Raw genomic sequence first — 23,506 nt, 5'->3', positions numbered from 1 at the left:
AACACAAGTGTTTATAAACAACTTTAAAATTAATTTCATTGCCTTAAGTGTCAGAAATTTTGAGTCAAACAAAGGAAATTTGGACCTGCTTATTAAATGAAATAGGTATGCTGAATGAGGCATCATTCTTTAAAGAGGAATAAACTGATGCTAATTCTTTAGACACTTGAAGGCACCAGCACTGAGAGGTTTTGTTGTTTTTTCACAGATGGGTGTTAATTCACTCTGAATTGGCATACATATAATAAATGTTAACAATATTTCTAAATCAGCTGTTCATAAAATAAAATACAATAAAGGCTGAGGAATCTCTCATTGGACAGCGAGGGCATTAACTTTCATTTGAACTTCTCAATTCAAAGGAAACAAATTCATGAATAGATTCTCTTTAATCATGAAGGCAGTGTCTAATTTACAGTCTATTTATCTATGATGCAAAAAGGGAATGAAAGTTATAATTTTTCAAGTTTAAAAAGTGCTTTTTAGGAAAACCATGTTGTTTAAAAGCAAAAGAAGGGGAAGAAAGCCCTGCTATAATCGCTACACCTAAAGTAATTATGCTCTCATTAAAAAAAAAAAGTCCCTGGGCTTCCCTGGTGACGCAGTGGTTGAGAGCCCGCCTGCCGATGCAGGAGACACGGGTTTGTGCCCCAGTCCGGGAGGATCCCACATGCCGCGGAGCGGCTGGGCCCATGAGCCATGGCCGCTGAGCCTGCGTGTCCGGAGCCTGTGCTCCACAACGGGAGAGGCCACAACAGTAAGAGGCCCGCATACCGCAAAAAAAAAAAAAAAAAGTCCCAGATTGCTATAGACTGAGTATTCATATCTCCCCAAATTTCATTTGTTGAGAGCCTAACTCCCAATGCAATGCTGCTACCAGGTGAGGCCCTTGGGTTCTGATTAGGTCATGAGGGTGGAGCCCTCATGAATGGGATTTGTGCCCTTATAAAAGAGACCCCAGAGAGCTCCCTTCCCCCTTCTGCCATGTGAGAACACATGGAAAAGACAGTTGTCTATGAACCAGGAAGCAGGCACTCCTCACAGGACACCAAATCTACTGACACTTTGGTTTTGAACTTACCAGCCTCCAGAACTGGGAGAAATAAATTTCTCTTGCTTATAAGCCACCCAGGCTCCGGTACTCTGTCGTAGCAGCCTGAATGGACTACGACAGGGACTTGCAGATAAAGAGGCCTGGCTTTTGGATACAATTTATTTCTAAACACTCATCCGCCACCAGTTCCTAAAGAAATAATCTAAGAAGTATATAATTGGGGAAAGCATCCATTTATACAGAAAGCTAAGGAATCAAATCATCAAAATGGCAGAAATAAACCCCTCCTGAAGGTATGGCATGGCCTTCTGGGGAGTAAGTGGGTAAAGTGCTGGCCCCCAGGAGTCACTGGGCTTGGAGGGCTGAGCTCTGGAGGGGAGGGTGGGCTGTGAGACTAACCTGGAAAGCGCCCTGTGAAGGCCGTGGGTGTGTGGACTGTGGGGCTTCCCCACTGACAGTGTCAGTGCAGGACTCAGAGATCTAGGCTGCTGTCATTAGTGGAGAGCTGTGGTTCCCTGCTCTGGAGAGGAAGTTGCCCGAAGTGCAAAGGTGATTGTAATTGTAGTGATAAGCAGCCTGGTGAAATTGGGCTGGAGACCCCGGTGGGGAAAGGACCACTTCCTTGAACAAGAGGCTGCTGGCAGCATCCCAGGATGGTGGCCAACCTTTGCTGACACAGTAACAGCTGTTTAGAAAAATTGGGCTGAAGAGGCAGAATTTCATAGGAGTTCCAGCCATAAGCCTGCGGCCAGGCGAAGTGGCTTCTCTATAGATAAAGGAGGAATTACAGAGACCAGACTCCCTCGTCAGCATAGCGTGTGGCTCTTTGCTACCCTCAGACTGGATCACTGGATTAGCAACAATCAGTAAGCAAGAATAAAACCAATGTGGTGTCTGTGAAAAGATTCTTTATCAGGAAATCCTACCAGGAAGATTCAGAGAAAGTGTACATTTCTAGAAAATATTTGTGGCAAAAAACCCCAATGAATTTCAGATACCATCTGCTCTTTACTCTCAATAATATTAAAAAATGCTCCGCATAAAATTAGATAAACTGTAAAATGATGTGACAGTGGAAGATAATGCTGAGATGCAAGCAGCACTTAAAGGGAAATAAATGAGGTGTGAAGAAATGATTTAAAACTAAGCAGATAACAGCAGTGTTTCAAAACGCATTAGAAGCAGTAAAGAGCAGACTCGACCCTGCCAAAAATTATTTCAGTGATACAGAAGGCAAGCCAGAAAAAATATATGTATATATAATGCAAGAAAAGAGAGGAAAAAGTTGGGGGGATTTCATGGTCATACATGGAGATCCAACATGTGGAAAACTGTATTTCTGAAGATGATACCAAGAACAGATGGAAGAAAAACAATATTTGAACATATATAAAACTTCCTAAAGACTGAAATCTCCCAATTAAAATGGCCCACTGGGTACTAGGCAAAATGAAGAGATTCAAACACTTAACATACCCCGGTGAAAGTTCTGAAATTTATGTAAAAGTAAAGAACCCTATTAATGCCATGAAAGAAGGTATACACAAAAAGGAAAAAAAAAAAGGAAGGAAGGAAGAGAAAGAAAGATAAGAAAGAAAGAAAGAAAGAAACAGAAAAAAAGAAATACAAACTGGCCTCAGGATTTTTTTTTAATAATATGATGCTAAAATCAATGACGCAGTCAATGTCTAGAGTTTTGAGGGAGAAACTTTGTGACCCCAAATTCCTTATGTAGCCAATCTGTCTTTCACCTGTCAAGAACAGGAAAAAACATTTTCAGAGATTCAAGGGCTCATAAACTTACAGTCCATGTGCAGCCCCTTGCTACTCAAAGTGTGGCTCACAGCAGCATTGTATCATCTGGGACCTTGCTGGGAAGCAGAAGCTCTTCTCAGGCCCCACATCAGACCTTCTGAATCAGAATCTGCATTTTAACAAGATCTCCATGTAATTTATATGCACATTAAAGTTCCAGAAGTACTGCTCTAGTAAACCAAGTAATTAATCAAAATGTAAATTGCACCCCCTCCCCCAATAGTGAATCACAGTTGAGGACCACAGTGAACATTTAAATTAAGTACCATAGAATCAAATCTTAATAAGCGTATATTGAAAGTCTACCTATACATTTATATAACATAAAATAATAACCTGAAAATAAATGTCTAAAATCTAATATAAATAGGGAAAGAGAATAGGTGACAGAAAATAAAAAGCCTGTTGCATCATATGGTTCAGCAACATTCAATAAAATTCTTAACTTTTGGGATGTTTTATCCTTGGAATTGGTAAACAAGTATGTATATGTATGTGTGTGTGTATGTGTGTATGTATATATAATATATATATATATTAAATACGTTAAAGACAAATGATACCCAAACTATAAACTAGCTTTAAACAGAGGGCAAAAATTCACATAATGTAAAAGAAAAAAAATCAGAACATATTCTTTGTGAAAATAAATGTAAGTGGGATAAACTCCCCTATTCACAAAAGTAGGCAGATTTCTGTCAGTGAAAATAGCTTTATTACTTATCTTCAAATCAAAGAAAATATAAAGTACAGAGCAGGCACAAAAACTCTCCTGAGCTGCCATTATACACAAATAATCATTATAAATGTTCTGATGATCATTTTTCCAGAAAACAAATCCATTTGGGTTTTACAAATGGGACAATACGATGCATGTAGTTTTTTAACTGCCCATTAAATATGATGTGTCTGGGTGTATTTGTAGCTGTTGTTTGTTTGTTTCATATTTTCATGCTAGGGTTCTCTGGATCTGTGGTTTAATGTATTTCATTCATTTTGAAAATTTCATTTAAAATATTTTTTTCTGCATAGTTATCTCTCTCCTCTTCTTCTGGGAAACTAATTACCCATTGTTACTTCTTTTTCCAGCTCTCGAAGCTCTGTTATGTTTTGTTTTTCACTCTTTTGTTTTCTTTTTGTGTTTCAGTTTGGGTAATTTCTATTAACCGATTTTCAAGTTTATTGATTCTTTTCTCAGCTCTCAAGTCTGCTGAAGAGCCTGTTGAAGGCATTTTTCATCTACAGTACCACAGTTTTCTTTCCCCTAATATTTCCTTTTAACTTTCTCTTCTCACTCCCACTTCTCTGCTGAAGTTTCCCATCTCTTTATGCACATCATATGGTTTTTTCCCCTAAGCGTCTAACATATGAATGATAGTTATTTTAAATTCCTTGTCTGATAGCTCCAATACACGGGTTACCTCTGAATCTGGTTGTGTTGATTGCTTTGTCTCTTGACTTTGGTTTTGCTTTGTTTTTTTTTAAATTTTGTTTTGTGTGTATGTCTTTAATTTATTTTATTTTATTTTTTATTTTTTTTGCGATACGCGGGCCTCTCACTGTTGTGGCCCCTCCCGTTGTGGAGCACAGGCTCCGGATGCGCAGGCTCAGCAGCCATGGCTCACGGGCCCAGCCGCTCCGCGGCATGTGGGATCTTCCCGGACCGGGGCACGAACCCATGTCCCCTGCGTCAGCAGGCGGACTCTCAACCACTGCGCCACCAGGGAAGCCCTGTCTTTAATTTTTGATTGAACGTTAGACATCATGTATAGACCAGTCGGCCCTGAGGTAAATAGTATTTACACATGTAAGTGGGCATACCTGTTCGGTTAGACCTTTAGTGTGGGTGTTGAGTAAATACATTCAGGAGTTGAAGTGGGTTTGAGTTTTCTTGTTATGGTTCCCTTCCATGAAAACTGGCTTCAATTTCTCTAGCATTAGCTTGTGCTTAGGGGCTGGGGTTCCAGAGGGTCTTTCTCAATGTTCCTGCTCTACCCTCAACTTCCAGTCTTCCCTGTGTACCTGTGCCAAAGAGGGAGAGGTCTCTCTTCATGCTCTTGCCCCCTTTCCAGAAGTAGACCGTTCTTGCGTACCACTTGGTGCTTGCTAGCCCTGTGGTGGGGATAGGGAAGGTTGTCCTGGTCCAGCTTCAGTCTTAGGCTGATCCTCTCTGCCTGGGTCTTAGGGGTGGGGCTTTCACAGTGATCCCGCCCCTTTTCCCATGATAGCCAAAATGCCTCGTATCTGTGGTGAGTCTTGTATGCGGTAGTTCCTGCCCCTGCCCTGGATGTAGGAGACTCCTATTCAGTCCCGAACCAAGAATTGTTTCCTGCTCCTTCTCCAGGGGTAAAGGATGTTCCTTTTTTTTTTTTTTAACTTTTCCCCAGCTGCCCCAGCTTACCAGTGTCCCAGCAAACTAAAACTTTTTTTTGTTTTTTAATAGGGGATTAGGGTCCAATCAGAGTTTTGTGCCTTTCCTACAAAAGCAGCCACTCCCATTTTCAAGGTCTACACAATCAAAGGAGTTTCTCTTGGTCTCCTGCTTTGCTCCCGATCTTTCTTGTGAGCATTCAGTGGAGGTCCCTGTAAAAGACCCTGAATGTGAGTGCAAACTCCCTCTGTGTTTGTGCTCTCAGGGGTTCTGTACTCTACGGCTAGCCCACACTTGGCCCTATGCAACTCATTTTAAAATCTAGCTGAATTCTTCTTACTCACGTGTATGGTCCCAGCATCTCTTCCTCCTGTGCCCTGCCGTAGATGAGTCAGTACTTGTGTCCCATTATTCCTTGGAGGGGCCTGACTTTCCTTGCATTTAAGGATACTTTTTTTGTGCTGTGGCCTCCGCTCTCTAATAAGTTCATGAAAGTTAAAATGTTGCCATTTTTCTGGATTTTTCCCCCATTGTTAGAGTGAGGCGGTACTTCTTCCTGCTTTCCCCGTCTGAGGTGGAATCGGGCATGGTTTACAAGTGCTTTACAAGTAATAACTCATCACTTTCTTTCAACAAATCTATAAGGTAGATATTATTATAGTCCGCATTGAACAGATGAAGAAACTTAAGTACAGACATTTAAATTATCCAAAATCACATAGCCAGAAGGGCGAGAACTGAAATTCAAACTTAAGCAGTCCGACGCAGAGGCTGCACCATTCCCCACTAAAATGCAACTGCTGTGCATATTGTAAATGGTCTGAATATACCATTTTTTAAAACCCAGTCCTCTCCTAAGGGATATTAGGTTGTTTCCGATAGTTTTCTATTATAAACAATGCTGCAATTAACTTGTGAAGTTATCTCCCAAAGATAAGGTCCTCAACCTGTTGTGGGTCAAGGGGTATACATGTACTTATTTAAATTTAAAATACCTACTGTCAAATTGCAATAATTTCATTCGTTAAAATTAAATTTAAAGTTTTTTTCAATTACAGAGTTATAAAAGTGATATAACTTTTTTATAACGTGCTTACTGAAAAAAATTCAGATGAAAAATATTATATATATACACCATATACTTATGTATATATGTATACACACACAGAGCTCACACCAGTCCTTCTCCAATCCCACTCCTTTCTTGTACCTACCACTATCACAGTGTAGCATATACAGCGGTAGAATTTTGAAAAGCAGAGAGACCATTTCATTCAGAAAGCATAGCACAAGCAACATCTGGCCAGGGCAATCAGGAAACCAGCCTTTCTGGAGCAGAGTTACACAGTATAAGAAACAAGTTTGTGAAAGCAGAGGGAGCTATTAAAGCCATGCAGAGGATTTGTGATTCGATGTAATAAGAAATAATAGAGCTGTTCTTTCTTGGGGGCAAAGAAGTGACTTACTAAACCTGTTATCTCAAGATGATCTTGGCAAAAGGAGTTGCACGTGGTTTGGATGGGAATACGTGGAACTGGTCATAATAGCCAAGATACTAGAAAGACAATCCAGGCAGGAAGCGTGGAATATGACTTCCCGATAAACTGACACGTGACCTACTGGAACTTATTAACTTATCAAAGGTGTAACCAACTTGTGCATTATAGGTAGACACGACTATTACAACTTCATAGGATAACTGTTTGATTAATTTAGCCTGCTTCAATTCCATAGTCAAGTACTATCATTTCTCCCCTACATACGCTCTCACTCTGCTGCCTCATTTCTTCGCTCCCTCCCTTGGCGAAACCCAACTCCTCGTCTGCTCTGTGGCTGCCCTGCACAGTGGAACATACCTGGAGGAAGCCCAGGGGTGTCCCATTGGCTTCAGGTGGGTCCCCAGGCCAGCAGGCAGTCATGCCAAACCGCGCTGGTCCATCACTCTCCCATGCTTTTCTGAACCTCAGACTTCCTCTTCCCTCTCCAAACTCCAGTACTTCTTCCCCCATCTTCAGCCTCAGCTCACGATACTGGCTCCTGTTACGGTGACAAAATGGAAGCCACAAGAAGAGAACGGATACAAGGGAGGGGGGAGGGACGGCGGTGGTGGGATGCGTTGGGAGACTAGGATTGACAGGTAGACACTACTATGTATAAAATGGATAACGAATAAGAACCTGCTGTACAGAAGAATAAAATAAAACAAAACTTAATTCTCTCCAAAAAAAAAAAAAGAACAGATACAAGCTCTCACCACCAACCACAGCCACGCACCTCTCCAGATCAGTGCTCACCCCCTGTGCAGCCCTTCTCTTCTTACAGACAACGGTTCGTACTCCTTGGGCCAGCCAACCTCTCCTCCTGTGCACCTAGTAACATCCCCCCACACTCAGGGACATTGCCCCCCAAATTCTCCCTTCTCTCTCCTACAGCATCAATGTTGCCTTCTTTTCTGGATCATCCCCATCAGCTTAGAAACAGGCTGATTCTTCTTTTTATTTATTTATTTATTTATTTATTTATTATTATTTTTTGCAGTACGCGGGCCTCTCACTGTTGGGGCCTCTCCCGCTGCGGAGCACAGGCTCCGGAAGCGCAGGCCCAGCGGCCACGGCTCACGGGCCCAGCCGCTCCGCGGCATGTGGGATCCTCCCGGACCGCGGCACGAACCCGCATCCCCTGCATCGGCAGGCGGACTCCCAACCACTGCGCCACCAGGGAAGCCCTGATTCTTCTTTCAGGTTAAAAAAATCAAAACCCTCTTGCCGCATTCTCCCCTCCAGTTACTGTGTGTGCCTTTCCTTTTCTTTACAAGAGAAGTTTTGGAACGTGCTGTTTGCACCCATTGTCCCCGTTTCCTCCCTTCCTGCCCCCTCGAAGCCACTCCAACCAGCCTTTGCTGCCACCCCTCCACCCAAACTACCACGATCAAGGTCTCCGGTAACGTACACACTGCCAAATCCAGGGGTAAGTGTGAATTCTCTTATCAGTAGGAGGACCTGTCACTTGTCATCCAAACTGGGGCACATTTGAGGGTGAATAGGGTTGTAGCAATGATTAAACCCAGTCCGGGAGTATAAGCTGGGATGGTCCAGGGCAAACCAAGACAAGTCAGCAGATACCAAACAGCTGCTCGCCCCCTCCTGTTTGCTCCTGGCCTTCAGGCCAACAGTTAGCAGGCAGCCCTCCTGCCTTCCTGGCCGCTCCTTGTCTGTCTCTTTTTTCTATTCCTCCTCATTGGCTGGTCTTCTTTTTTTTTTTTTTTTCATCTTTATTGGAGTACAATTGCTTTACAATGGTGTGTTAGTTTCTGCTTTATAACAAAGTGAATCAGTTATACATATACATATGTTCCCATTATCTCTTCCCTCTTGCGTCTCCCTCCCTCCCACCCCTCCCTATCCCACCCATTTAGGCGGTCACAAAGCACCGAGCTGATCTCCCTGTGCTATGGGCTGCTTCCCACTAGCTATCCACCTTACGTTTGGTAGTGTATATATGTCCATGCCACTCTCTCACTTCGTCCAACTTACCCTTCCCCCTCCCTATGTCCTCAAGTCCATGCTCTAGTAGGTCTGTGTCTTTATTCTCGTCCTGCCCCTAGGTTCTTCATGACATTTTTTTTTTTTTTTAGATTCCATATATATGGGTTAGCATACGGTATTTGTCTTTCTCTTTCTGACTTACTTCACTCTGTATGACAGACTCTAGGTCCATCCACCTCACTACAAATAACTCAATTTCGTTCCTTTTTATGGCCGAGTCATATTCCATTGTGTATATGCGCCACATCTTCTGTATCCATGCATCCGATGAGGGACACTTGGGTTAACAGTGAGGTGCCACAGGGCTCAGCCCTCGACCCTCTGCTCTTCTCTGTACTCGCTCCCATGGTGACTAATCCTATCTCAGGGCTGTAAATACCATCTTACATGCTGATGACTCTCAGTTTTATCTCTGGCCCCATCTCTCCCCTGAACCCGCATATCCGGCTGCCTATTCTATGTATCTGCTGACTTCTCCAATGTAGTGTGTTCACTGTTAAGTGACCTCCCAATCCTGTTTCCCATTAAAGTTAATGACACATCAACCCTCCCAGTTGCTTTGTCTAAAAATCTCAAAGTCATCCACAACTTCCGTCTTTCTCTCACAGCCCTCCCCTACTCAACCAGAAAATCCTCCTGGCATTTACACCAAAACAGATCTAGAATCTGACTACTTCTCGTCACCCTCCGGCCTCCACCCTGGTGTGAGTCACCAGCATCTCCAGCTGGGATTGTCGTAACAGCTCCCTAGCTGGTCTGTGTATGTCCGCCCTCACCCCCTTTCCATTCCTCAGCCCAGCTCTCAGAGCAACGCTGTGTGTAGAGGAAGTCAGAGCATGTTGTGTTCCTGCTGAAAACACTTCTCACTGATGAAAGCCAGTGTTCTCTCCCACCAGTCAGAACGGCCATCATCAAAAAGTCTACAAATAATAAATGCTGGGGAGGGTGTGGAGAAAGGGAACCCACCTGCACTGTTGGTGGGAATGTAAATTGGTGCAACCACGATGGAGAACAGTATGGAGGTTCCTCAAAAAACTAAAAATAGAGCTACCCTAGGATCCTGCAATCCCACTCCTGGGCATACATCCGGAAAAGATGAAAACTCTAATTTGAAAAGGTACATGAACCCCAACGTTCATTGCAGCACCATTCACAATAGCCAAGAAATAGAAGGAACCTAAGTGTCCATTGGCAGATGAATGGATAGAAATATGGTATATTTATATAGTGGAATACTACTCAGCCATGAAAAAGAGTGAAATCATGCCATCTGCAGCAACCTGGATGGGCCTAGAGATTATCATACTAGGTGAAGTAAGTCAGACAGAGAAAGACAAATATCATAGGATATCACTTATATGTGGTATCTAAAAAAAAATGATAAAAATGAACTTATTTAAAGAACAGAGATGGATTCACAGACTTAGAAAACAAACTATGGTTACCAAAGGGGAAAGAATGGTGGAGGAAGGGATAAATTAGGAGTTTGGGATTAGCAGATACAAACTACTATATGTAAAATATCAATAGATAAACAATACTGTGTGGCACAGGGAACTATATTCAGTATCTTGTAATAACCTAAAATGGAAACGAATCTGAAAATATACATATGAAACTGAGTCACTTTGCTGTACACCTGAAACAGTGTAAATCAACCATACTTTAATTTAAAAAGGAACGATTAAAAAAAAAAAAAAAGCCAACGTTCTCACTTTCACTTGCCTCACCCTTTGCCCAGGACCTTCAGTCTTTTTCTTTGGACTTTCTCTGTTGAGAGCAATCCTTCAGCTCCGCTCTCTTCCTCAACAATCACATTTGAACCATCACAAAAGCTCCTTGAGAAAACTACGGTTTCTCTTCTTCTTTAGATGCACCTTCCAGAATGTTCTGACCAACAGTTAGAACAAGAGGATGTCAGTGCTTTCAGTACCTGCCTAAAAGTAGCATTTGTAGCCCAGTAATAACTCAGGATGCACCTGTTAAAGGGGTTCAAATGGTGGCATTTCAGTTTCCATACTAAGAGAATGTTCTGTGGGGTCCTCTTCCCAAAGTGGCAACATATTGGGGGTTCGTTTCACTCTCAGCAGGTGGAAGACAAAAACTGTAGTTTTCCGCTGTCAGCAGCAATTCCTCCCAGTGGAGCTCTAGGAAGGCTGCAGATTTACAGGAAGAGGGCAGTGTATCAACACTATTTGTTAATGGTGGTAACACTGATGCCCCTGCCTGTTGTCTTATTTGTTTGGGACCAGGCTACGATTGTGAGGATTCTTTCTCAAGGAAGCTATCATCTGAGGGAAAACAAATGGGGCTTTCGTTCATTCATTCATCAAACATGTATTAAGTGTCTTCACCAGACATCGTGTCCACATCTCACCCCATAGAGACTAGAGGGGAAACCTGACACTACACAAAAAACTACACAAACACATAGTTACCGTTCTGTTCGGGGGTCCAGAGAGAAAGGACAGATATTAGGAGAGCGTAGTGGAGGTGAGGGCTAACCCCTGAAAAAAGTCTCCCTGGAGAGAACTGTATTTACTTCGTTGTTATAAAAATTCAATTTCCCCACTCTTAGGCATTCTTCAGCTAGAAGGCAGGCTGCTCAGAGGTGGGAATCTAAGTAGGGGCGCTCCTGGCTGCTGCCCTCTGACGTGGCATGTATGTTCCAAGCGGGGCCTGGGAATTCAGAGGAAGGACCGAGCACAGCCAGCCGGGGATGCTGGGTCGTGCAAGAAGGGCAGGCCTGTGATGGGCTCAGAGAAGAGGAGAGTCAGCCCAGGCAAAGGGAGCAGCTTGAAGTCTGTCTGGAAAAGAGTACGTTATTTAGTCTTAGTGGAGCCTGGGAGAGAGAGATGGGTAGAAAGATGGGCTCTACTTGCCAGGCGTGTGGGTTTCAGGGAGAGAGTGGTGAACGTGACGGATATAGCTGTAAAGCTCACTGATGGAGAAGAGGGCCAGTCAACCAAGTGAGCACATAAATCTGCAACAAAATGACATCAGATTGTGAAAAGGGCCACGTGGGAACTAAACTCGGAGGTGGTGGAGAGAGTGCGGTGAGCAGAGGGCAGTGGCTCCAGGGGGGTGCTCGGGGTGGGCCTGGAGGTGTCCCCCCCGGAGGTGATCTGGGGGCAAGAGACCGGAGTGCACCACGAGGCCAGTCACCGGAAAAGATGAGAGAGGGACCAAGCTCGGGCCTTGCAAGTGCAGAGGCAGGAAGTGTCGGAGGGGATTAGGAATAATCCAACAGCTAGAATCCGAGGCAGCAGAGGGCACGGGGTACTGGGTGAGATGGCATCTTTCCTGAAGGCCCTTGAAAACCGAAGCAAAGAGTTGGGATTTTATTCTAAGAGAAAAGGAAGCCACTGAAGGGAATTAAGTGAAAGAGTACTATGATTCATTTGTAGAAGCTGTGTGGACAGATTGGAGGGACTCTGGAACCCAACAGTCCGGAGACTCCCGTAGATGAGATAAGGGACATGGGGTAGTGGGGAGGGGGACGTTGACTGGAGCTGTGTTTCAGAAATGGAAATGACAAGCCCACTGATGTGATCTGGGGGCTGCAGTGGGACTGAGACCAGCAATAGGAAAAGGGGAGCAAAGTGTGCAAACTGGGTTTCTGGTTTGAGCCAACAGCAGGGAAGTACCGTTTTCTGAGATGGAGAAACTGAAGGCCAAGTGGATTGCGGGGAATCCCACGTGTGGGGTTTGGGCTCAGCCTGTAAGATAGGCTGGTGGTGAGATCGAATAGACAGTGAGCGCTCAGAGGAAGGTCCCGGCTCGGCTCATAACAGAAATGTTGGGGTCATCAGCTTGCAGGTGTGTGTCTCGCCAGGGCTGTGAATGAGATCAGCTAGGGAGTGAGTGGAGAGAGAGGACAGGACAAGCAGGTTGGAGGCTGAGAAGCTAGCATCTTGGGGCTGAGCTGAGGGGCCTGAGGAGAGATGCATGGGGTGGGAGGTACAGCAGAGAAGTGTTGGTCCAGGTGTGGATCCAGATGCAGCCAGTGCTGATTGTCCTGAAGCTGCCAGGAAGCCCAGTAAGAAGAGAGAGCGTAGCCTTCCTCGGATTTGCCAGCGTGGACATCTTTGGTGACTTTGGTGTATGGTGGGTGTGGAAGCCAGGGGGGCATGGGCTGAAAAATGAACTTACAGCGATGTGTGTATAGTTCTGGAAAGATTTTGCTATGAAGGAAAACTAAGGAATTGGGATAGTAGCTGGGGGTCATGAGGGCGAGGGATGTTTTCTATTTTTAAGTTAGGGAACACTGAAGTATGTTTATCTGTGGGTGGGAATGATCCAACAGAGATGGAGCGGTTGGTAATTAACACAGGTGAGAGAAGACTGCGTGGGAGCAAAGCCTGGAGCAGGTGAGGAGGGTGGGTGCCGGGTTTTTGGCTGCTCTAACAAACTACCATGAACCTGGGGGCATAAAACAACACACGCTTCTCCTCTTACAGCCTGGAGGTCAGAAGTCCAAATCAGTGTCACTGGACTAAAGTCAAATTGTCAGTAGGGCCAAAGGTCGCTCTGGAGGCTCTAGGGGACAATCTGTTTCTTGCTTTTTCCAGCTTCTAGAGCTGATTCCTTCGTTCATCGCCGCTCCCTCCATCTTCAAAGCCAGCAGGGGAGGGTCTTCGAATCTGTTTCTGCTCTGGTCACATCATCTACTCCTCTGTCTTCAAATCTGTCTCTGCTCTGGTCAAATTTCCCTCTGCCTCTATCCTGTGATTACATTTAGGGCCAACCTAGGTATTCCAGAATAACCTCCCCACCTCAAGATCCTTATTAATTACAGCTGCAAAGTCTCGTTTGTCCTGTAAGGTAACACTCAGCCCACATGGATAGGCTGCGGAGGACTGGCCTTGGGTCCGAGTGGGGAGACTTCCTTCCTTCTTGTAACTAGAGGGAAAAAGGGAAGGGGACCCGTGCAGGGCTGTGTAGATTTGGTGGCGCAAAGATGAGGGAGTTCCTGCTTTTGGCTTCAATTTTCTGCAAGAAGTATTGACAGCTGAGAGGAATGGCAACTGAAGGAGGGCGGACAGGGGAGCAGCAGGGGTAGAGGTCTGGAAGTATTGCACGGAGTGGGAAACTTAACCACCTCTCAGGCTTGGCCAGGGTCCCTGCGAGAGAGCCTGGCCAGGTGTTAAGTATAGGACAGAATCTATGGGATCTAATCAGGAGGCGGGGAAAACAAAGCAGCCGGGTGGCTTCTCAGGAGCCTGTGAGCAGAAGGGGGGCGGGATCGAGAACGAGGGGACACTGAGTGAGAGAACTGTAAGTACCAGAGGGGTTGGGCAGAGTGGGATATTGCTAATGCAGATTTTGGAGACAGTGCAGATTTAGGTGATGACGAGTTCTGAGGTTTCGCTTGGGGAGGGAGTCACTGGGGGACAGAGAGATGGATCATCCACCTGGCTGCTGAAGAAAACAGAGTGGGAAACAACCACCTCTCAGGCCTGATGAGAGACCCTGGCCAGGTGTTAAGTATAGGGTGAGATGGGTCATTCACCTGGTTGCCGGGAATGAAAACAGGATAGAGGTTGCCAGGAATACTGAGACAGGAACCAAAATCTTCAGTGAACGGGGAGTGGGGAGCGACCCGGAAGAAGTTATAGGCTAGAAGTGGGTGGGTGACCGGAACCGGAAGAGCGGTGGGTGCCCTGTTCAATAGCATCCGTGGAAAAGGAGCTGGTGGTTTGCTGGAGGAAGGAGGAGAAAGGGTGTGGAAGGAGCAATGCAAGCAAGGAAGCCCAGCTTTTCTTCCCAACTCGGAGGAGTCAAGGTGTGAAAGACAAACCTCTAACGCTTGAGAGAGCTCCCGTGGTTCCATGTTTGTATTAAGATAAGGAAAGTAGCTGATACTCTAAGAATGTGTGCTAACGCTTTGGTGGAAGCGTTGGGAGGTCTGAGGTTGGAGGCACATTGGGATGGGAGTCTGGCTGATACTGGATTTTTGGAGAGGATCCCTGGGCTTCCAGTGGTGAGTTTCACAGGATAGAGCAGGTGGAATCACATAGCTAAGGGCCTTGAGCGGCAGTCTGAAGACTGTGTTTTACCCTGTAGATGGGGGCTGGGGGAGGGTGTTCACAGCAAACTATCATGGTCAAAGGCAGGCTTTGGGAAAGTTAACTTTCCAGCCTCGTGAATGAAAGAGGCCCTTAGAAGCCTACTGCACAGGCCAGGATTAAGGTCTGATCAGGGTATGAGCACTGAGAATGGTGGAAAGAAATGGTATTTGGCAAGAAATGTGGTTGGCTTGAATTATCAGAGATGAGGGAAAGGAGGGAGTAATTGGGAGACGATTCCCACGTGTTGAGTGTAACTGGTTGGGAGAATCGGTTTTGAGGGGAAACTGATGACTTGGTATTTGGCAAACCTTGGTTAAAGGGTGCATAGTGGCCGGAGCAGTGTAATGACAGGTGAATCACTGGGCGCTTCCCCTGCTGTGTCAGCAGTCACTCCCTGGAGTTTCCCAAACTGAGGGTAAATCAAGGCCAAGCAGGATGCCAGGAAGCAACCCAATGAGTCTCCTTCCGACCCCTGGGGCGGGGCCTTACCTTCAACTACCACGTGCAATCAGGAGTGCGCCTGCAGATGTGAATTGTGAGGTGCCCGATTCATACGATTCACACCTGGGAGCCTCGCAGTCTCCACGGGAGGCAGTGCAGCACGAGTAGGCGTGTCTTTATAGCCTCGATGCAATTGGGGAGTTAGGGCGCCATAGGACGCCAGCCAGGCGTTTTTGGAGGAGGAGCCCTGCGGGATTAGTGTCTAAGAGGATGCTTGGAGCTTTTCTCCTCACCCTCAAGGTAAGGCAGGGCAGGGCACACCCGCACGCGTTTCTCTTGTTAAGCGGGTTTTCATCAGTCCCTGAGCTCAGGCCCGGAATCACAGTTGAGGTCCAGCCAAGAATTTGACTCATTCAGGTGTAAACCCCGCCAATTCTGCTCAGTTTCCTGAATTCTGCTGACAGCAGCTCTTTATTCCTTTTGCCTGAAATCCTGGGGTCTTTGTGTACGTTGAGATGAACCGAGGCTGACATCCCCCTCAGTGGCCTCCCGGCGCTCCAACACTCAGCCCCGCTCCAGGCCAGAGCGGGCAGAGCCTGGGTTTGGGGAGGCGCAGCGCCCTGCGGGAGTAACCCAAGCCGTCCCAGGAAGTGCTGGAGGCCCGGCACGGAAGGCTGTCGGGGGCCCGGACCCACTCCTTCCGCGGGCTCCCAGCCAGGCTCTCCGGGCGCGCGCGGGCCCAGCCTCCGCCGGGGAGCGGGCGCGGGCGGGGCGGGGCGTGGGCGGGGCCTCTCCGGGGCCGGGGGCGGGGGGCGGGGGGCGGGCGGCGCGGAGGGGTTACCGGCCGCCGCGGCGAGAGCGCGCCCAACCAGCCGTGATGTCCGCGCGCGCCGGAGGCTTCCTCCCGCCGCGGCCCCGGGCCCTGGCGCCGGCCGCGCCTCTGCTGCTGCTGCTGTTGCTGCTGCTGCTGGACGCCGGCGGCGGGCGCGGGGGCGCCTGGGCCCAGGAGCCGGGGTCGGCGGCGGACGTTGACCCCGCGGCCGACGGCGGGGACGGGCAGGACCCACACGCCAAGCACCTGTACACGGCCGACATGTTCACGCACGGCATCCAGAGCGCCGCGCACTTCGTCATGTTCTTCGCGCCCTGGTAACTGGCCGCACCGCCCGCCTCGGGCTCCGCGGGTGCGGGTCTGGCCCGGGCCCGCACTATGCGCGCGGGGGGCGCGGGGCCGCGGCCTGGGGGCGCCCGGCGAGGGGCTGAGGGTCTTCCGGGCCAGGAGGTGGGACGCGCCGGGCGCTCGCGGCTGACGTGGCGCTAGGGCCGGGGTGGAGCAGGAGGGGGCGGTCCCCGAGGGCAGAGCCGGAAAAGGCCGCCGCTCCGGCTCCCGCGCCCCCTCCCCCGATCCCCGCACCGGGGGAGGGGAAGGGGTCGTCGCCCTTCGGGGCCGCTGGGAGCTCAGAGCCCGTCCGCCCCCAGGCCCCAAACTTCTGCGCCGGCCGGAGGCAGCGGCCTGCGGTGCGCCGGGACCCGGAGGCCACGTGCGGTCGCCCCGGCGACCAGGCGCCCGGCGTGCACACTTGGACTTCGGAGGCGGTTCGCTCGCCGCACGGCAGACCTCCGGCCTGCGAGTTTAATTGAAACACAGGGACTCACAAGGCGTGATTTCCCACCCTGCAGGAAGGGGTGGCCCAGGCAGAAGAAGGTTCCTGCGCTCCCCCGGGGGGTGGAGAACAGTGCGGGTTCTGGGGGCCCGTCCACAGCCCCGGGGCGGTGGGGAGCTGTGCTCGCGGTGATGGGAGCCACTGGCCCCGGACCCAAGGCCGACCTCTGGCACCTGCTCCTCTCTGCTTTCTTGGGGCCTGGTCGTCTGCAGAGTGTGAGATGGGAAAAGTTATTACTACGTTGAGCAGACGGTGCCCCTCGCCGTGGTTCTCGGGGGGCGGGGGGCTTTGGTGTGGCCTCGGTGCCGAACCCAGAGACGCCTGCCCTGTGGGTTGCCCTGCAGAAAGCCTTCCCGTCATTTGCATGAGCACAGGGACTGAGTGCCTTCCTCCTAGGGCCTAGATGCCCGATGAAGGGGGTCCTCCGTGGACGGAGCAGCCAGCCAGTCTTCGGGCCCAAGGCCCTTTGCAGGCTTTACTGCAGAATTTGGCATTCGCCCCCAGAGCGGAGGAGGCTCCTTGAGATGTGGGAAGGGGATGCAGGAAGGAATAGGGAGAAGATGCCCAAGAAAAACGGCCTGTTCAGAAAATGTGCTGGTGGAAGTTGGAGGAAACTTTTTCTCTTCCTCCCCATGTTCAGATGATGACTGTATTTCAGTTCATTTGGAGTTAAATCAGCACTTTTGGTCTGGGTCAGAGCTGTCCCAGAGATACATTGTGTTTCCAGTTCCCAAGAACCAAGAGTTGAATTTGTAGAACTACCAGTGGTATAGAAAATACTTTGTAGTGTAACATAATGGACATCGATAGTTACTTTGTGAAGGGTATTATTCTCAGAGTAGCTATTCCAATTAAATACACTACTTAAGTGAAGCCTATTTTTGTGGAATAAATCTGCCCATGGATTTTTTTCCCTTATATTTTAAAGAAAAACTGACATGTAGACATCGTAGGTCCGTGCAGTGCCAGTGGAGTTTTAATTCTGGAGTCTCTGTAATACTCACCAGCTAGTCCTGGGCTGAGTGAGGGACAGGACCGGGCGCTTGGTATTAAGTACATTCCTTAAAGTAATGTAATGTTTCATTGTGTGTGGCTTATAGACTTTTAGGTGGATGCTCCCAGAAAAAGTGACTTTTAAAGTTTTTGTTTGCTTCTTAATAGTCTACTGTGAAATGTTTAAATAGAGGTGTGTGGGTTTCTGTGACAACATTTAAAAGTTAGACTTTAAGAGCAGATTGGAGCTCAGATGGAATACGCTGTGGGCTGCCCCTCCTCTTTCCATTTCAGTTTCTGGAATGTTGGGAGCCCACGTGTGATTTGGGGGCAGGAGCTAATGAAAACATCGATCTGTGTGTATTTGCTCTGAACTGGGTAGAGGCAGGGCTGTCCTACTGCTGTAGATCTTGTGCCAGCATCAGGTCATAGCTTCTCTATGGCCAGTTTTCAGGTCACATTGAACCTGATGACAGTGAGGTCAAGGTTGGAGCCGCCTCCTCAAAAGGACCAGGTGGCTTTGCTCTGTTATGTGACCACAAACTGCCTCTGAATGCAGCTGCTGTCTCAGAGGTTCATGCTGTAGCCCCAGAGGTCCAAACCCAGAAGTGCCAACTGCACGGCACCCACGGATCCATCGCTGAGAGATCGCCAAGCACTTAGTACGTGCAGGCACTGGGAATCCAGCTGTAGGAAGGATGATGCTTGTCTCTTGTCCCATGTATACTTAAATCCAGCAGGGGTTTTCCCTCACAAGTGTCTTCCAGAAAAGAAGGGATTCATATTGTATTCGAACCTCTTATAAAGCAGGATTCTCTTCTCTGGCCAAGAAAGTGCTTAGGGAAGACAGGTTATTGTGCTTGAAGCAGAATTTTCCAGTGCTTCCTTTAGGTGCTTCCTGGTGAGGTCATCTGTCAGAAAAGAAAAGAGGCAAGGAGATTTAACACTGATTTGATTGAGAAATTATTTTGAGGATGAACTCAGTTATTAAGTGTTGGGTGTTCTTACCACACTTTAGAAAGCAATACAGCAAGTAGTTACATCGTAGACATCACGAATACACACTTACCAGGTGAATGGGGAAAAAACCCCCACATGCCATAGTGTTTGTGTATAGTTAAATTCATACACTGAATTTTATGAGTGTATGTTTGAGTATCTCAGATTTAGAAGTTTGGGGGTGGCCACAAGCTTTTTGTATGCTTCTCACTGGAGAGAATGCAGAGCTGATTTCATTTCGAGGCTGCCTTGCATGTGGGGAGACTCGGTTACATGGTAGAGGAGACCTGACTGTCAAGGAGCCATGGCGAGGGGAAGTGCTGAGCCACCGCCACAGGGGCGGAGCGAGGGAGCTCTCCAGATGAAGGGGAGAAGAGAGTGGACACCAGACAGCCTGGGAGTCACTTCCTGGAGGAAGTGACAAATAGGAATGAGCCAGGTGGGTTTAGGGAGGAAGTGTCAGAGAGAAGAGTGTGCTGATTCCCAGGGCCCGGCCAAGCTACGGCCCTTTCAGGAACCTGGAAACTCAGCAGCATGACCCAGTGGTGGGCAGCAAGGGAAGGAGGGCAGTGTGCATAGAGGTCAGGTGGGAGGTCAGCAGGGACCAGATCCAGGGGGAGCCGGCACAGCGCCTGGCTAAGTCTTGATTTCACGCTGAGAACGATGCAGGGTCTCTCCGGAGGGTTTAAGCAGGGGAGCAAGATTATGCAGACACTGTGAGCTGTCCGGCTCCGTCTCCACTGCAGTGTGAAGAAGGGGTTGGATCAGAGAGCCCCACTGCCCTAGGAAATGGCTGAGCAGGTGGGTCGGGCACCCTCTGACCCCGGCGCTCAGCGTGCTTGTCACTGTCACCTTGCTACAGGTGTGGACACTGCCAGCGGCTGCAGCCTACCTGGAACGACCTGGGAGACAAGTACAACAGCATGGAGGACGCCAAGGTGTACGTGGCCAAGGTCGACTGCACAGCCAGCTCGGACGTGTGCTCCGCCCAGGGCGTGCGTGGGTACCCCACGTAAGTGACGGGCGCTCGCGTCCTGTATCCGCCGGGTCTTCCTCGGCTTTTCGCCAGCCGCATTCGGCCAAGAAAGTTCAAGTTAAACTTTCGGCACCTTCTTTGTAGTTCTGAGGAGTGAGGGGATGCCGACTTCAAGCAGGCACTCCCTGTGTTAGGGAGAGGTTATATTTGCACCGTGTGTGTATTGGGTGCCTTTTTTTACTTTGTTTGGGAAAAGCGTTTAATTAGTTGAGTTTTCCTGTTTATAAAAGAACATGTCTGCCAGACAAAAGTGGCATTCTCCACGAGGTCCTGTCACATTTGACGTTCACACGTACGTTTACACGATGAGCACCGACTGTCATGAATTTGCGTCTGAATTTTTGGTCACTCTGTTAATTCTTAAGCCTCCCTTCTAGAGTTATTTCCCATGTGACTGGCCCGTGGGCTGTTTCTGTTGGAAAGAAAGTGCAGCTGTTCTGACAAGTGATACTTGCTACCTACTTCCTTGACAGTTAAAACAGTTTTTTGGTTTTAAGAACAGAAATTGAAACTGGCTTAATGAACAAAAGACGGAATTAATTTGAAGGCTGTGGGGGAAGGCCTCTGAGACTCAGCTCCATGAGTTTGGAGGTCTGTTTTTCTGCCCTCCCGCCCCTTAAGGTGACTTAACCCCCCGCTCTGCATCTCTCTGTTGCCATGGCGGACTTGGGCCCGTCGCCAATTGGCCCAGCTTGGATGGACTGTTCATTCCAGAAACCATCTTTGTGACCCGAGAGGCAGGATCTTGTCGGAAGATGGCAGCCCCGTTCAGACTCAACATTTACTGGTGGAGTGAAGAGCGCTTCTCCAAAAAAGGGAAGACGCTGTTTCCAGAAGGATGGGGGAGGGGTTGGGCACCGCAGGTCCCCAAATATTTGTTCAGATTGACAAATGAAGTCAATCCTTTGGGAAACCCGAGCTGATCTTCAGACTTGAGAGGCCGCATGGAAAATGGCAGGAGCTCTGGGCTGGAACCTGGATGCCACGGTTTGGACCCCAGCTCTACCGTGTACTTATCCTGCAGCTCTGGTCACGCACGTTCCTCAGCCTCTGAGTCTGAAGTAGGATGCTGACACCCACCCCCCCATAACATTGTTGTGTGTAATTGCATGGGTGTAGATGCCGATCTGAACATACCCAATAATGTTAAGGTTTCCTCTAATCTCTGGAGATTCGGCATTTCCATAAAGGGCCCTGGACCTCTTGGTCTTTGGTGACTGTTTGCTAATGTGGGTGCAGTAACTCAAGTGCACATCACATCAGAGCAATAGAGACAAAACTTCCTGCTGTATGTACCTACCCGTTGGCACCACTGTCCTGTGCTCCACTGCGTTGCCTTTAAAGTAAACTCTGCTTGTATGAAGGGCATCCCAAAGCAGCAGCCAGTGAGAAGTGGGACCAGTTACCTGTTGAGAGCCTGTTACTTTCAAAGTGCAGGAGCAACAGAGATGGGTGGCCATGGGGTCCACTCTGAAAGAGCCGGCTGTGTGTGGCCCTGTGGCTCTGTGCACGGTAAACCACGCCATAGGGAAGGTGAAACAGGACCAGTCATAGGGCTGAGAAGGCAAGTGTCAGGGAGAGAGTAGAGGGTTCCACCTGCACCCAGTCATACGAGCTCTCTGGCTGCAACATCAGTTACTGCACAGATGCTATTCACAGATACTGAAAGATCCATGTTGGATCAGGTGTCCTGATTTGTTTTCTAGAAGATACGGTCTCCCCAAGAAAACCATGCACTGGTTTTATGTTGTTAAAAAGAACTATACAATACAGTGAGCTACTGCTACTTGGTTTGGGAAGGAACCTCGTCACAGCCCGAGAACAGATTTTTTCACAGAATGCAGGAGGTGGGGGCATGCTGCATAAATGTAGTGGCCTCAGGGCATTCATAGATGAGCCTGTGTGAGCTTTCACTTCTAGGGATGTTTCGAGGCCTGAATCAGGTGGTGATGAAATGCTGAGGCGGGTTGCGGAGCGGGGTGTCAGCACATTAGCTTTTAGGTCATCCCTCCCGTCACCTTTAACTGGAGGAAAGGATTGGAGAGGGAGGGAGTTTGGGTTCCCAGGTCCCTGGAGAAGGCTGCCTACGCTCGGGAAGATGTTTTGAGGTCTTGCTGTTGAGACAGTAAAGAATCTTTATCACCTGGGAAAATGCTGGCAGGGGCAGGGCTGAAGGAGGTTCCCTAGGGCTGCCATGCAGAGTGCCACTGAAAAGAGTAGAAACGTATTCTCTCATAGTTCCGGAGGCCAGAAGCCCGAGATCAAGGCATCGGCAGTGCCGTGCTGCCTCTGAAACCTGTCAGGGGTCCTTCCCTGCCTCTTCCTGGCCCCTGGTGGTTGGTGGGCAGCCCTCGGTGTTCCTTGCCCTGCAGAAGCGTCACCCCAGTCCTGCTCCTGGACTTGGCCTTCTGCTGTTTGCTTGTCTCTCTCTGTGTCTGAATCTCCCCTTTCTGTACGTACTGGATTAGGGCCCACCTTCACGACCACATTTTAACTTGACGGCCTCTGTGCAAATCCTATTTCCAAATAGGGTTACATTCCATGGTAGCGCGGGTTAGGACTTCCGCAGATCTTTTTGGGGACACAATTCGACCCATGACACCATCTCATCTATAGTAGTAGAACTTCCATCATTGCTGTTTTCCAGAGGGACCCAGCAACGGGGATCTTTCCCCTGCAGTCTCCTTGACTGAGGAACAGATCACCAGGAAAACAAGTGCCCATGTGGAGGTTTGGTAACAGCAGAAGAGTTTGGGGCTATACTTGGGGCGTGAACCCCGTGGCCTGCTCTGCACTGCTGCCCTCACCTCCATGTACAGTGGGAGTGAAGTCAGATGCCCCGTGAGGGAAGCTCTGCCCTCCCTAGGCTCTGTGAACTCAACCAGAATCTCAGACTCGAGCTGGTTAGAAAGATTTTTAATCCAACAACAGGAAGAGATTTTAAAAACTAGTTTTGCTTCGCTCAGTGTACACCACATGAGGGAAAAGTCCCAGATTAGGTTTTACTGCATTTTAACCTTAGTAAAGGAATGGAGGATGGGTTCAACAATGCCTGCTCTGATTTCTGATTTTTTAAAAATTCTTATATAGTTTTATCGTTACAATTAATATTTAAGCCTTCAGATTTTCTTTTTTTTTTTTTAACATCTTTATTGGAGTATAATTGCTCTACAGTGGTGTGTTAGTTTCTGCTGTACAACAAATTGAATCAACTATATGTATACATACATCCCCATATCTCCTCCCTCTTGCGTCTCCCTCCCACCCTCCCTATCCCACCCCTCTAGGTGGTCACAAAGCACCGAGCTGATCTCCCTGTGCTATGCGGCTGCTTCCCACTAGCTATGGATTTTACGTTTGGTAGTGTATATATGTCCATGCCACTCTCTCACTTCATCCCAGCTTACCCTTCCCCCTCCCCGTGTCCTCAAGTCCATTCTCTACGTCTGCGTCTTTATTCCTTTCTGATGTTTTGAGGATCCACTCTTTTCCATCCTGAAGCGCTTCGGTGGAGGGA

The 23,506-nt window shown here is 48.3% G+C and overlaps 1 protein-coding gene and 1 long non-coding RNA gene across 4 annotated transcripts in view; one reads left to right on the top strand and one right to left on the bottom strand.

The window, feature by feature from the left end:
• Nucleotides 1-739: 739 nt before the first annotated feature.
• On the bottom strand, nucleotides 740-16,213 carry LOC113631728 (uncharacterized). 2 transcript variants are annotated; one of them, XR_003437532.1, is made up of 3 exons: nucleotides 10,516-16,213; nucleotides 7,097-7,420; nucleotides 740-2,978 (listed from the first exon to the last, which is right to left on the bottom strand). It is a non-coding gene; the product is annotated as an uncharacterized LOC113631728 (long non-coding RNA). The 2 variants fall into 2 exon arrangements; XR_003437531.1 differs by lacking the exon at nucleotides 740-2,978 and having other exon boundaries at nucleotides 5,231-7,420.
• The window catches only part of TXNDC5 (thioredoxin domain containing 5), a 24,137-nt gene continuing 16,789 nt past the window's right edge, over nucleotides 16,159-23,506 (top strand). The window contains exons 1-2 of one of the 2 annotated variants that reach the window (XM_027128322.1): nucleotides 16,159-16,446; nucleotides 19,816-19,965. In XM_027128322.1, coding sequence (XP_026984123.1) covers nucleotides 16,175-16,446; nucleotides 19,816-19,965 — 422 coding nt within the window. In that variant the 5' untranslated portion in view covers nucleotides 16,159-16,174. Of the gene's footprint in view, nucleotides 16,447-16,981; nucleotides 17,003-19,815; nucleotides 19,966-23,506 lie in introns of those variants that run through there. The other variant, XM_027128323.1, reaches the window with a different exon arrangement.

Source organism: Aethalodelphis obliquidens, unplaced genomic scaffold (assembly GCF_003676395.1).
Source record: "Aethalodelphis obliquidens isolate GAN/ISIS:26980383/991018 unplaced genomic scaffold, ASM367639v1 scaffold34, whole genome shotgun sequence".
NCBI lineage: Eukaryota > Metazoa > Chordata > Mammalia > Artiodactyla > Delphinidae > Aethalodelphis > Aethalodelphis obliquidens.
Note: the sequence above shows the minus strand (reverse complement) of the source record. Positions and strands in the feature narration are given on the sequence as shown.